The sequence below is a fragment of the Lipophrys pholis genome (genome assembly GCF_963383615.2).
Source record: "Lipophrys pholis genome assembly, chromosome: 20".
NCBI lineage: Eukaryota > Metazoa > Chordata > Actinopteri > Blenniiformes > Blenniidae > Lipophrys > Lipophrys pholis.
In genome coordinates, this window is record NC_137648.1 from 90,001 (window position 1) to 104,468 (window position 14,468).

The 14,468-nt window shown below is 47.1% G+C and overlaps 1 protein-coding gene across 5 annotated transcripts in view; it reads right to left on the reverse strand.

Moving 5' to 3' along the window:
- The window catches only part of unm_hu7910 (un-named hu7910), a 47,804-nt gene that overhangs the window by 8,354 nt on the left and 24,982 nt on the right, over positions 1-14,468 (reverse strand). For all 5 annotated transcript variants that reach the window (XM_080489749.1, XM_080489748.1, XM_080489747.1 and 2 more), the window contains 5 exons: positions 7,571-7,648; positions 4,395-4,493; positions 2,804-2,839; positions 2,613-2,657; positions 842-871 (listed from right to left, as the gene is read on the reverse strand). In XM_080489749.1, the coding sequence (XP_080345875.1) occupies positions 842-871; positions 2,613-2,657; positions 2,804-2,839; positions 4,395-4,493; positions 7,571-7,648 (288 nt within the window). The remainder of the gene's footprint in view (positions 1-841; positions 872-2,612; positions 2,658-2,803; positions 2,840-4,394; positions 4,494-7,570; positions 7,649-14,468) is intronic.

A 14,468-nucleotide genomic window follows, 5' to 3' on the forward strand; every position in this document is an offset into this window, starting at 1 on the left:
AAGAGGTGAGGGAACAGTAAATGAAGGAGTGAGGGAACAGTAAATGAAGGGGTGAGGGAACAGTGAATGAAAGGGTGAGGGAACAGTAAATGAAGAGGTGAGGGAACAGTAAATGAAGGGGTGAGGGAACAGTAAATGAAGAGGTGAGGGAACAGTAAATGAAGGAGTGAGGGAACAGTGAATGAAAGGGTGAGGGAACAGTGAGTGAAGGGGTGAGGGAACAGTAAATGAAGGAGTGAGGGAACAGTGAATGAAAGGGTGAGGGAACAGTGAGTGAAGGGGTGAGGGAACAGTAAATGAAGGGGTGAGGGAACAGTGAATGAAAGGGTGAGGGAACAGTAAATGAAGAGGTGAGGGAACAGTAAATGAAGGGGTGAGGGAACAGTAAATGAAGAGGTGAGGGAACAGTAAATGAAGGAGTGAGGGAACAGTGAGTGAAGGGGTGAGGGAACAGTAAATGAAGGAGTGAGGGAACAGTGAATGAAAGGGTGAGGGAACAGTGAGTGAAGGGGTGAGGGAACAGTAAATGAAGGGGTGAGGGAACAGTGAATGAAAGGGTGAGGGAACAGTAAATGAAGAGGTGAGGGAACAGTAAATGAAGGGGTGAGGGAACAGTAAATGAAGAGGTGAGGGAACAGTAAATGAAGGAGTGAGGGAACAGTGAATGAAAGGGTGAGGGAACAGTGAGTGAAGGAGTGAGGGAACAGTGAATGAAAGGGTGAGGGAACAGTGAGTGAAGGGGTGAGGGAACAGTAAATGAAGAGGTGAGGGAACAGTAAATGAAGGAGTGAGGGAACAGTGAGTGGAGGGGTGAGGGAACAGAGTGAGAGCAGTGACTCACCATGAGGGTAGTTACTGTCTCCAGGATCATCTACAACACAAACAGGTTCATGTTATTTATTCAGTTCACTTTATGTACAGAAAGAAAGATTCTCACAGTTTAATAACGTTTTTTCCTCAATTTGTTCCAACATTTTGTAAATAGTTTGACTCTTCAGGATTTAAGACCAATTTCCTCCTTAATATGTCTGAAGATGAGCAAACTCACAGGCCACGCCCCCTCACGCCAGGCACACTTCTGTGAAACGGCGTTTTGACTTTTCAACTGCGCAGCTTATTTCTGGCTTCAGATGTTTTCAGAAACACATTTAGCTGAACTGTTTCAGGAGTAAAACAGAACGTTTGTGTTGGTTGGTGCAGAACTGCAGAAGCTGACGGCTGGACTGAGGCGTTCAGGTGCATCAGCTAAACTTCAAGCTGTGCAACATGCTACATGCTAACGAGTTTCAGGGCTACATGCTACATGCTACCAGACTTTGGGGCTCACACAGTAGCAAGGTTACATGCTACATGCTAATGGGCTTTGGGGCGCTCACAGTAGCAGAGCTACATGCTAATGAGCTTTGGGGCTCACACAGTAACAAGGCTACATGCTAAATGCTAATAGGCTTTGGGGTTCACACAGTAACAAGGCTACATGCTAACGAGCTTCAGGGCTCTCACAGTGGGGGGGCTACATGCTACATGCTAACAAGCTTTGGGGTTCACAGTTCCTTTAAGTTCCCTGTTCATTTACTTCCACTTGGGTTACTCATGTATAGCACATGTTCCCTCAATTTCTTGATCCCTTGTTGTACTGCCCAGTAAAGTGCTTCTAAACTGAATGAACACATGAACAGTCTAGAAATTGCTTTCTTAATTCTATTTACCCATTTCTATGACAATGACATTTTTTTCCCTTTACAGTTTATATTCAGTAAGATAAACGACATATTGCATCAGTTTGATAATTGTGTTCCCTAAACTTTAATATTATCACACTTTATGGGTTAGTTTTCTTTGATTATTTAGTTGATATGTATTTTCCCTTACCTTATTTTTTGGGGATCATATTTTAAATACCACTCCGCGGAATAACACAAATTTACACTTGGTATAATCATTTGTTCCCTTCTGTTCCCTTCTCTTCCCTTCTGTTCCCTTCTCTTCCCTTCTGTTCCCTTCTCTTCCCTTGGTTCATGAACGTTTCACTTGATTTGTGAACTTGTTTCTTCATTGTCTGTTTCTGGTTTATTGATATTATTTAAATCTGAATGCTAAATAGTTCCGTCTATTCTTAATTGGTTCCCTCACGTTCATTATGCTGCACATTTCCTAACCTTTGTGCACTGGTCTATTTGAACAGTTTTAAAAAAATCTTTTGTTTTCTAATGCGATGTCTCACACAGCGGCGTCCCGCAGGACAGGTTGAAGTATTTTAAAGGAGTCATCACGAGACAATCCCAGGTTTTCTTGTTAAAACAATCATTCTGGTGTTGGACCTCAGGTGAAACCATTTATTTTATCAGGGTTCTTGGTTCAAACCATAATGGCCCACAAGGGGGCGCACCCCAAAGCGGGAGGTTTTGATTGGGCTCCTGTGCTGCCGTCACGCCGGAGCCTAATGTCATCAACCCGCCTGTTTCATTCATTTCTCATTCTTTTTCCTAATGAATTGAAGAATTGATTGAAAGACAATTTAAGGGAGACTGGATCTGCGAGAACCGCAGCTGACGACTCCTTTAAAGAAATGAGACGGAACTTTTTAAAAACAATAAATGAAAAAGACTGACCTGGAACAAAGTCGTCTTCCACAAACGGAGGCAGAGGGACGGCAGCTGGAGAGACAACACACTTCAGCAGATTAACACACACACACACACACACACACACACACACACACACACACACACACACACACACACACACACACACACACACACACACACACACACACACACACACACACACACACAGCACTGACCTTGGATTTCAGAGTCCACGTCCTGAGATCCAGAGACTGGATCAGACACAGAGAGCAGGTTACCGTCAGAACATGCAGCAGGTTCTCAAAGAACAGTCACCATGCAGAACAGGAAGACTGACACACACACAATGGTAGAAACATGACGGGAAAATGATGAGAACACAACGGGAACATGACGGGAACACAAAGGGAACATAAGGGGAAGATGACACAATGGGAACATGTTGGGAACAACACTTGAACATGACGGGAACACGATAGGAACATGATGGGAACACAATGGGAACATGACAGGAACATGATGGGAACGTGATGGGAACACGATGGGAACAAGACAGAAACATGATGGGAACAAGACAGAAACATGATGGGAACAAGACAGGAACATGATGGGAACACGATGGGAACATGTTGGGAACAAGACTTGAACATGACGGGAACACGATCGGAACATAATGGGAACATGACAGGAACACGATGGGAACGTGATGGGAACACGATGGGAACGTGATGGGAACACGATGGGAACAAGACAGGAACATAATGGGAACATGACAGGAACATGATGGGAACATGACAGGAACATGATGGGAACGTGATGGGAACATGATGGGAACAAGACAGGAACGTGATGGGAACAAGACAGGAACATGATGGGAACATGACAGGAACATAATGGGAACATGACAGGAACATGATGAGAACGTGACGGGAACACGACAGGAACATAATGGGAACATGACAGGAACACGATGGGAACATAATGGGAACACGATGGGAACAAGACAGGAACGTGATGGGAACACGATGGGAACACGATGGGAACAAGACAGGAACATGATGGGAACATGACAGGAACATGATGGGAACGTGATGGGAACACGATGGGAACAAGACAGGAACATAATGGGAACATGACAGGAACATGATGGGAACATGACAGGAACATGATGGGAACGTGATGGGAACACGATGGGAACAAGACAGGAACATAATGGGAACATGACAGGAACATGATGGGAACGTGATGGGAACACGATGGGAACAAGACAGGAACATGATGGGAACGTGATGGGAACACGATGGGAACAAGACAGGAACATGATGGGAACATAATGGGAACACGATGGGAACATGACAGGAACATGATGGGAACGTGATGGGAACACGATGGGAACATGACAGGAACATGATGGGAACGTGATGGGAACACGATGGGAACAAGACAGGAACATAATGGGAACATGACAGGAACATGATGGGAACGTGATGGGAACACGATGGGAACAAGACAGGAACATGATGGGAACACGATAGGAACATAATGGGAACATGACAGGAATATGATGGGAACATAATGGGAACACGATGGGAACAGGACGGCGACATAATGGGAACACAGCAGAACAGAGGAGGTTCTACAGGAGGCTACAATGTTCCACTGAGTTGGTTGTAACTGAAAGTTACAGTCTGAAGATTGAAGAGTTCAGTGTTCCAGAGGTGTGAGGTGGAGAACATCAGGAGAACATTAGAGAAACATCAGGAGAACATCAGGAGCTGTAGTTGAGTACAGATGTCGAACACTCGCCTGGTTTGGGGTCTTCAGTCAGGGCCTCCAGAGTCTGTGTGGACTCGATGGTTGGAGACTCGGCAGGTTCTGGACGGGTTCTTTCAGACTCACTGGGTTCTTCAGTAAGAAACAGAATAAGTTTACCTAAACAAAGACTTTCTGTTTACACTGGTCTTAACGTAGGTGGAGGAACACGATGGTTCATAATGAAGAGAAATACCTAAGAGAACGTCTTCAGCGTCGTGCAGCTGTCCACTTTTACTGATACATTTATTTTAAATATGAATTTCATGTTTTGTACTTTTCATTCTACGTTTTAAACTATTTTGACACTCTTCTATATGTCTAAAGAAATTTTATTTAAACAAAACAAAACAAGTCAAAAAAACCAAACCAACTAATATATATATATGATTTACCCCCACGTACCACAAGAGGGCGCTTGCATACCACCAGTGGAACCAGTTTAATTTAGTATAAGATTTAGATTTTGTTCTTGGGTTTATGTTTTTGTTTTTAAACATTTCCATAATATCTTCTTTTATTTAAATATCAGTTATTATTTCAGTTTGATCTCATTTTCTCATTATTATATACAGAATGTATGTACATGTATACAAGTATATGTTTGTGTATTTAAAAGATGTATTATGTGGTTCATGTTCATGTGTGTGTATCTAGGTTTTAGTGCATTATTGTTATGATGCAGTGGGAAATTCTTTGTGTTGCTGTCTTGAGGTTGTGTGTGTGTGGCGGTGCCTAGGTGGGGGGTCCAGGCTACTTAATTGCGGTCTGGGTCCTCCCCCGACTTTGCACCACCCACAATTTTAACCACACTTAGTCATGCAGGGTCTTGAGGGGGTAAGCCGCTTTCGGGGTTCTGCCGCTTGTCAGCGGTAGAACGCCCGGGCCCCGCTACCCCCCAATTGTAAACCGCACCATAGACACACACATCGCATCCACCTCTTCAAAACACAAAGACACACCCTTACATACATCCAACACACATATAGGGCAGGGGAAGGGCGGGAGACGTGGCTCCCCCCAGCACCTCCCGCTGGGGTCCCGCCCCGGCCCGGGGTGAGTGCGGCTGAAGTGCGGGGGGCGCGCTCCCTCGGGCGTGGCGCTTGTGGGGGGGCTGGGGTGCGGTGCTCCTTCTCCACTTGCTGTTGGATTGGTGGAGGTTGGGATACCGCGGTGGCCGGGAGGGGGCCCGGCCGGCGGCCTGAGGGTGCGAGAGTCATCACTCCCCCCCCCGTTCCGTGTGTGTGTGTGTGTGTGTGTGTGTGTGTGTGTGTGTGCGGGGTGGGTCATGGGTTGGGTTTCCCAATCAAGACCCGGGGGGAGGGGTTATGGGGCGGGTGGAATATGAGGCTCCTGGGGGTGTAGAGTTGACTGTTCTCCGACCGGGGCCTGCGCCGGACTTCGCTTTCCTGGGTCTGGGGGCGGGGCTGGTCCGGGGCGCGGCGGCTGGGGCCGTCTCTGCCCTGCCGGGTTGGGGGGGGGCGGTGGGTGGGCCTGTTCCCGGGGGTGCGGTGGGACTCGCCGCCGGGGTTGGGGGGGCTCTCGGCCCGCTCAGCCCGGGGGCCCTGCTCCGGCCTTTTCTCGGCTTGGCGGCTTGGGTCGGGGCCTGGGGCCCTGTGCCCTTTGTCCTTCTCTTGTGGGCCCCTCTTGCCTGGGGGGGATTCCTCTCTGCATTCTCCGTCGGGTGCTTTTTGGGCGGGGGCGGGGCTCTCTGGGGTGGTTCGCTGGGGTCTCCCCGGGCCTGGGGGGCTTCTGTCTGCCGGGGTGGCGGTGTCCGGGCGCGGTGGCCTTGGACCCCGGGGTGTCACCACGGGTCCCCCCACAACAGTTCCGGCCACACCCAGTGGACAAGCCACACACACTCACACACACATACACGCACACACACACTCACACACACATACACGCACACACACACACACTTTCACTCCTCACGAAAGGTGCTTCTGAAGTTGCTTGTTCTCTGTCATCATTTGCTCAAACTTTAAAAATCATGTTCCTCTTTTGTTGTTGCCTCTTTGTTATTTCATGTTCCTGCTTCACGTTACTGTCTAGATAGAGCTGCTCAGGCTGGTTAAATCTAGGAAATCATCTTACTGTCTAGATAGAGCTGCTCAGGCTGGTTAAATCTAGGAAATCATCTTACTGTCTAGATAGAGCTGCTCAGGCTGGTTAAATCTAGGAAATCATCTTACTGTCTAGATAGAGCTGCTCAGGCTGGTTAATCTAGAAAATCATCTTACTGTCTAGATAGAGCTGCTCAGGCTGGTTAATCTAATAACAGTTGGAAAGTATTTGGATGAGTGTGATTATTGCAAATAATATATGTAGCACAACAAGGACATTGTATGTTATCCCCTTCCCCCCTCCCCCCTCCCCCCTCCCCCCTCAACCTTTTTCTCTCTTTTCTCTTCTCTCTCTCTTTGAGCGTTCCCCCCCGGTCGTGTACGGCAGCCATGCCAACTTCTGACGGAGAAGGCAACAGGAGGAGACTCCAGGTCTCTCCCTGTTGCAAGACCAAAAACTGTTCTGACTCCGAAGGCTCTCAATCACATCATATTGTTGGTCCAAGCTGCCGAACAGGACAAGGGAAAAAGAAAAAAAAAAAAAAAGGAAGGGGGGGAGGAAGAGGGGGAGGGAGAGGAAGAGGGGGAGGAAGCGTAAGAGGAAGAGGAAGGGGGGAGGAAGAGGGGGAGGGAGAGGAAGAGGGGGAGGAAGAGGAAGAGGAAGAGGGGGAGGAAGAGGGAGAGGAAGAGGGGGAGGAAGAGGGAGAGGAAGAGGGGGAGGAAGAGGAAGAGGGGGAGGGGGAGGGAGAGGAAGAGGAAGAGGGGGAGGAAGAGGAAGAGGAAGAGGGAGTAAGGCAGCTCAGGTTTCAGCCAAGACTCCACCCTCATAGTTCTTCCTCAGAAGGTTCCCTCCTCTCATAGTTCTTCCTAACCTGGTTCTCTCCTCTCATGGTTCTTCCTCAGAAGGTTCCCTTCTCTCATGGTTCTTCCTCAGAAGGTTCCCTTCTCTCATGGTTCCCTCCTCACATGCTTCCTCCTCACATGGTTCCCTTCTCATATGGTTCCATCCTCGCCTGGTTCTCAATCATCTGGCTCCTCTTCACCTGGTTCCCTATCATCTGGTTGTCTCCTCACATGGTTCCCCATCACCTAGTTCCTCCTCACCTGGTTCCTGGCCTGGTTCCTCCCCTGGTCTCTTCTGGGCTGGAGCTCCCAGGTCTGCAGTCTGTGCTGCTTTCAGGCCTGTTCAGGATTCACAAGTTTTCATACGTCAGACACTTCCTGTTAAACGTATCCGTTCCAGTGAAGTTTGACGTTTTATTTTGAAGGTGACCAGACGTCTCAAAAGTGTTGGACCGGCCTGTCTTTACTCTAATTTTACTAAAGAACCTACAAAGAGGTTAAAAAACCAAACTAAAAGATTGCATGAGAATGCAAGGACTCTGGGTGCAGTACTCTGATACTCCTGAAAGGTAAATACTACCCTTAACAGGACAAGCATCATTTGTTTACATTAGGAAACATTTTTCATTCAGAAAGACAAAACGTACGAGACACTTTAGCGGACGTGAGACACAGTGGAAAGACAGACAACTGGGTGTTCTCTGCTCAGGAACCTAAGAAGTCTGATAATGAGAAGAAGGAAGGAAACGAGAGGTAGAGGAGAGGAAGTGCTGTTGGAGGTGGATATGAACTCAGGAGGAAGTAATCTATTACTCAGCCACACTGACACTTCCTTCTTTTATGCACAGAAACATCAAACGTGACATTTAAGTGGCAGTAAAAAACCTGCTGCTGCAACAAGAAACAGGAACCAGCTGGATTTGTAAAGCAACATTTATTGGAGGGAAAAGTCCAACAGGAACACAAAGAACCACCGAGTCCCACTCCAGCTCGGATCCTCAGTGAAGAGGGAACCGTACCGTCTAGAAGGTATCGGCCGTTTCTCAATATGCCTGTTCGTTCGTACTTGCGTCCTGGCGTACTTGTGAAACGACATCAGCCGGAGACCAAGTACTGATCCAATTCAAAGTACGCACCTGATCGAGAACGCATGAAATACCTGGACGGGTTCTCCCCCCGCCCACATTATCCAGGAACCATCAGGAACACACTTGTGTGGACTTGGGAAGCTAAATTACCCAGAATGCATTTGGCAAGAAATTCCAAAAGTCTGTACTTCCGAGAACGTACTTGCAGGTATATACTTGCAGAGTACGTGAGTACATACTTGGAATTGAGAAATGGCCGATATCTCAGACTGAACTTCCTGTTCGTCTTCAAACCACGTTCTCCTTTTGTAAAATCAATCGAAAAAAATCAAACGTCTAAAGTACATCGGAGATGAGTAAAGAAAACTTCAGTAAAAGATGAAATACTTCACATTTCTTGGCAGAGTTTCATATATACACATTTTATTCACTAAATGAAAAAACTAAAACCTGCAAAGTAACAAGCAAACCGAGGAGGAAGGCATCGTCCCGTTATTTAGACTTTGTTACTCTGCATTAGCCCAGACTCAAACAAAAGGCGCCATCTGGTGGTTGGAGCAAATATGACAGCAGCAACGTAGAGAGGCAGAAAACATTAAGTGTGGTTCCTCAGTGAAGGAACCATTTGTACACAGCCAAGCAGAATCCCAAGGTGAAGAATGTGACGCCATCGAGTGGTCAGAGAAAATATGACAGCAGCAATATAGAGACGAGGGCCCGACCGATACTACGGAATAGAAATTCTGATAACTGATATATCAGATGAATAAATATTTTTCGTGCTGGCGTGACGCATTGAAGTTAATATGTCAAATAGTACTGATGTGCGTCGATGCTTCACATGGAAGGTGGAGACGTCTGGTCAATGTGACCGCAGCAGTAAAAGCATGGACGGAGAACGTGTTCATTGTAAAAAAGCTCGCCCATGGTCCTTTAAGTATGTAAACAATTACTTTGCTTGCCACCAAAGATTTTAAAGGAGTCAACAGCGGGTATTCTCAAGTATCCAGTCCAACCTTAACTCGTCTTTAAATCAACTCTTAAAATTCATTAGGAAATTAAAAATAACTGATTAAAACATGGAGCTCAGTCTGAACGTTCTTCTCACTGTCACTTCCTCCAGTCAAAAGATGTTTGTTGCGCGTGATTGGCTGCAGGAACAGTTACTCATGAGGACGGGGTTCAAAGTTCATACGCTGCTAACGGCTAAAGCTAAAATAATGATGGAGAAGACATGTAGAAATATCCAGCTGCAGAGCAACGCACCCTGCAGATTTAAAATGAAATAAAGGCTCATTTGTAAGTCACATGGGGGTCGGCGTTTATGCTAGTCATGGTTTTGCTAGCGGCCAAGTTCTAACTTTTAGCAGTAGCGGCTAACCGCCAGATGTTACGCTGAAGAAAAGCTCCAGCGAGGCGCCCACAGCCTCACTGAGGTTATCAAAGAGTGACTCTCCTTCACACTGAACTGGGGTCGTGACCTTAAAGCCAGGTGAGGGGGGGTCAGCCGGGCTCGGACCAGTTAGCCACGGATAGCCGCTAAATTTAACAGAGGTGGGTTTCAGGTGTCGACGATAACAACGGAACACAGTCGCCCTCTTGTGGGCGATTCTGGTTTGAACAAACAGAAACAGAAACACTTTCAAACTCCGGCTTATCAGGAAGTTTCAACTGCGGTCCAACAACAGGGTACTTCACACTCAACCTTTCACTCTTCACTACTTCCTCCTGCTGAGGGGTGACTGGAGCGGGACATGACAGGAGTCGGAGCGCCCTCTACTGGATATGTGACATAAGAAGATCAGAAAAACTCTGCCTGTATTTTATGAGTGAAAGTAAGTGTGAACATTGCCGTCAACTGTTGGCCGATTATTCTCTGATGGCTCTAATCGCTGGGGGCGTAGTCAGGACGGAGGAAAGACCAAAAACATGATATTGGATATTTGGGATATTCGATGTCGGGTCGACTGTATGAATCAACTTTAACCTGTTTTTTGTGTAAAAACGTATCGTCAGCTTTATGCTTTTACGTTTATGCTATGCCTTGAGGGTGACCCCCCCAAGTAGTAGCAGGGGAAACCATCTCACCAGCGCCCCCTGGTGTGTGTTGACTGATTAGTTTCACAAGTTAGACCAACAAACTGCAGCTATCACAATTATTCTTCATGTATAAGCTCCGCATGAAAGTAAGAGCACAGAAGTGTTTCCTCATAAGCTTGTGATTATTACATGGTTAGATTAGACTGTTTAAAATAATAATCCAGGCGTTATGATTTTTATCATTTTATGGGTATTTTGTTTGTTCCTGCCTTCAAGAGACCTTCAGATCGTCGTTCACAAAAATATTCAATCCAATTTTCACACCTTCATTTGGTTGGCTTGGTGCTTTGGGGTTGGAGCAACCTGCCTAGGAGAACATCCCACAATTACAACAGTTGCTCATTTGGGGGCGCTATGGCCCAAAACAAACTGGCCAGCGATGAAGAAAAGAAGAAGCATGGCTCATCGATTGGTCCAGACCGGAAGCAGAAGTCCCGCCCCTTTAGCCGGTGGTGGCTTAAGGCTAATTAGCTTGTGGCTAATGGGTAGCCACAAACAACCATGATATAGAGTCTTCCCACCAGATATCAATGAGTCTCTCACACTTCTTCCTCTCTACTCAACTTATTTTACAACTTTTTCTTTCTGCGTCTCCTTATTGGGATTCCACCGTCAGCTTTGTTTGTTTAGTACCTACAATGTACTGCGCTGTCCGTCACCCCCCCCCCCCCCCCAGCTGGAGAGTCCACAGAGCAGACAGTTCACCAGCAAATGAACTGAGACCCACATTTTCATGGGGACCAGAGTTGACTTGTTTGATCCGGATCAGAGCTCCTGGGAGCGTTCACACCTGCCCAAACGAAGTAGACTTTTCCAGAAAGTCCCTGAAGTGAACTCTGGTCCGGATCGAACAGGGCTGATGTTAACCCGCCAGAAAACCAAATCGAAACCGACTCAAAGGTTATAGTTGGACAATCTTTTGAATCGATAGTTGAAAACCTTCACAACCCTGCAGGGATGGTCCCACCACCCTGACTCAACATTAGAAGGTTGAGTCAGGGTGGTGGGACCATCCCTGACTCAACATTAGAATGGTGGGACCATCCCTGCGAGGCGGTTTAACCAGCTTGTTAAGTTACGAATCAGAAATCAGTCTTTGAAACAATCAGAGTCCTCAGCACCTTTTGTGAGGTCATGAATTCACAGCATGGTTTCATTTCTTCTTCTCCTCCACGTCGCTCTTGACCCTCCTGACGGCCGAAGTGCTCGTCCTCTGGGGTCTGTCTCCTGCCGCCGGAGGCCTCGGCTGGGAGACGTTGGGTTTCCTTGCTTCGTCCCTCAGGACGCTCCGTTGCTTGGCCAGCAGCCTCTCCGCCTCCATCTTTTCCCGCAGAGCTTTCTCTCTGGTGAGACGTTGCCTCTCCAGCAGCTCCCTGTGGGCCTTCTCCCTCTCCTGAGTCACTCTCGCTCTTTCCCTGGCCAGACGCTCTTTCTCCATCCTTTCCCGCTCTTCCTTCTCCTTTGCTGCTCTCTCCATCCTCTCCTTGGCGATTCGTTCCCTCTCTGCCCTCTCTCTGGCTAACCTTTCCCTCTCTTTGGTCAGTCTTTCTCTCTCCAAACGTTCCCTTTCTTTGGCTAAGCGCTCCTTCTCCATCTGTTCTTTTTCAGCTTTCACTTTGGCCATCCTCTCATTTTCAAGTCTCTCCCTTTCCTTTGCAAGGCGTTCTCTTTCTTGCCTTTCCCTCAAAAGTCTCTCCCTTTCTTTAGCGATTCGTTCCCTCTCCAGTCTCTCTTTCTCCAGTCTTTCTTTCGCCAGTCTCTCTTTCTCCAGTCTCTCTTTCTCCAGTCTTTCTTTCTCCAGTCTTTCTTTCGCCAGTCTCTCTTTCTCCAGTCTTTCTTTCTCCAGTCTTTCTTTCTCCAGTCTTTCTTTCGCCAGTCTCTCTTTCTCCAGTCTCTCTTTCTCCAGTCTTTCTTTCTCCAGTCTCTCTTTCTCCAGTCTCTCTTTCTCCAGTCTTTCTTTCTCCAGTCTCTCTTTCGCCAGTCTTTCTTTCTCCAGTCTTTCTTTCTCCAGTCTTTCTTTCTCTGCCTTCTCCCGTGCAAGTCTCTCCCTTTCTTTGGCAACCTTTTCCCTCTCCAGTCTCTCTTTCTCCTCCCTCTCTTTTTCTATCCTTTCCTTCTGCTGCCTCTCCTTTTCTTTAGCAATTTGTTCCCTCTCCATCCTGTCCTTCTCTTTGGCCATTCTTTCTCTCTCAAGTCTTTCCTTTTCCTTGGCAAGGCGTTCCCTCTCTAGCCGTTCTTTTTCAAGCCTCTCTCTTTCTAATCTTTCCTTCTCCTGCCGTTCTCTCTCTATCCTTTCCTTCTCCGCCTTCTCTCGTTCCACCTGTTCCCTCTCTTCTCTGACGGCCTTTTCCTTTGCCAGTCTTTCAAGCTCTTGTCTCTCTTTCTCTGCCCTCTCTCCAGCTATCCTTTCTTTCTCAGCCTTCTCCCATGCTTCCCTCTGGAACCTCTCTTTTTCCACTCTTTCCATCTTCTCCGTCTCTATCTTCAGCCTCTCCTGGGCCTCCTCCAGGGTCTTTTTCTTCAGCGCCCAGGCCGCCTCCCTCTGCTCCTCCTCCTCAGCGAGAAAGGCCCTGATCTCAGCCACGGCGATGCGAGCGATCCTCTTGGCCTCCATCTTCTCATGAATCATCCTCAGCTCCTCCAGCAGGGCAGAGCGCAGCTTTGCGCCTGTGACGGGTCGTTCTGAGGTTTGAGGTTGACAAAGTTTCAGGACAAGGCGGTGGAACGAAGCTCGTAAACGTGCCGAAACACCACAAACAAGGGGTTGTTAAACAACGTAGGAAAGGGGAGATGCTCGTGCAAAATGCAGTTGTTGCAGAACGCCAAGGGAACCAGGAACGTACGTCTCCGCGGTTTGTGTTGACAGAATATCTGAACCATTCCAAAAGCAACTGTATCCTGCAAAGAGTTGTTTTATACATGTTGGAGGACTGTCACTTTTTATATATATATTTATATATATAGTTTAGACCATCTGTTTGGACTCGAAGTTAGAGGTTCTTGTTGAAGCTGTTACTTGTTAAGGCTCTTCCATACATTGCACATTCCGCTTCGACTTGCACGTGGAACGCGTATACGCACGCAATTCCATTCATACTACATTTCAGGGTTCATGTCGGTGGGCGCTTCATCATGTTACTATCCCAAAAATATTTCCACTTGTGGCCGGCGTTCTCCTCCTTTCCTAAAGTTGTTGATACTTCACTATAGGAGTTCTGAACCATCTGTTATCGTTATATGTTTTAAACTGTGATTGTACAGACACGGATAGTTCCACCGCAGACAGTACGGTTAAAATGTAGACGGGGTTGTGAACGGCCGTGTGATGATGCAGGTGTGTGACATCATTATGTAATGTTGATGCAGGACCAGCGAGGAACACATCTGTTGTTCTCTGTGACACAGCTTGGAAAAGCTTGTGATTGTGAACAGCAGCGTCCAGCTCCTGCTGAATCTCCTGCTCCTGTTATGGAGAGGAGCGTCTGCACCTCATCTGAACACCAGGGGGCAGTGTAGCATCCACATTACAATAAACACAGTTAACCAAAATAACCCGTGTGTGTAAGAGTTCCTAGGACTGATGACATATTTCTGATTGCAGCTGCGTTGGAGCTCTGCCTTATGGAACCGTACCGATGTGCTAGGTTCCTCAACGGAAGGGTTACGAAATATGTTAACAGTTGGCTACAGTACTTTCGGTACTATCCACAACTTTTGTCAGTGGAAACACACACAAACCCATCCTGTACCATAGCAGAACATACTGTGCAGTAGAAACGAGGCTTCAGTTCATCTCATGTTGTTTTAAGATAAAATGAATGAATCAAGCAGAGAATCAGTGGAGATATTCAGGGTATGTGGTGGGAAGGAGGGGGTTCCACCTCATCACAATCAATCATGGGGCCATTTTAAATGTGTTTTATCTGGATTATTATAAGAAGTGACAGCCCGAACATGTTCACACTCAAAAG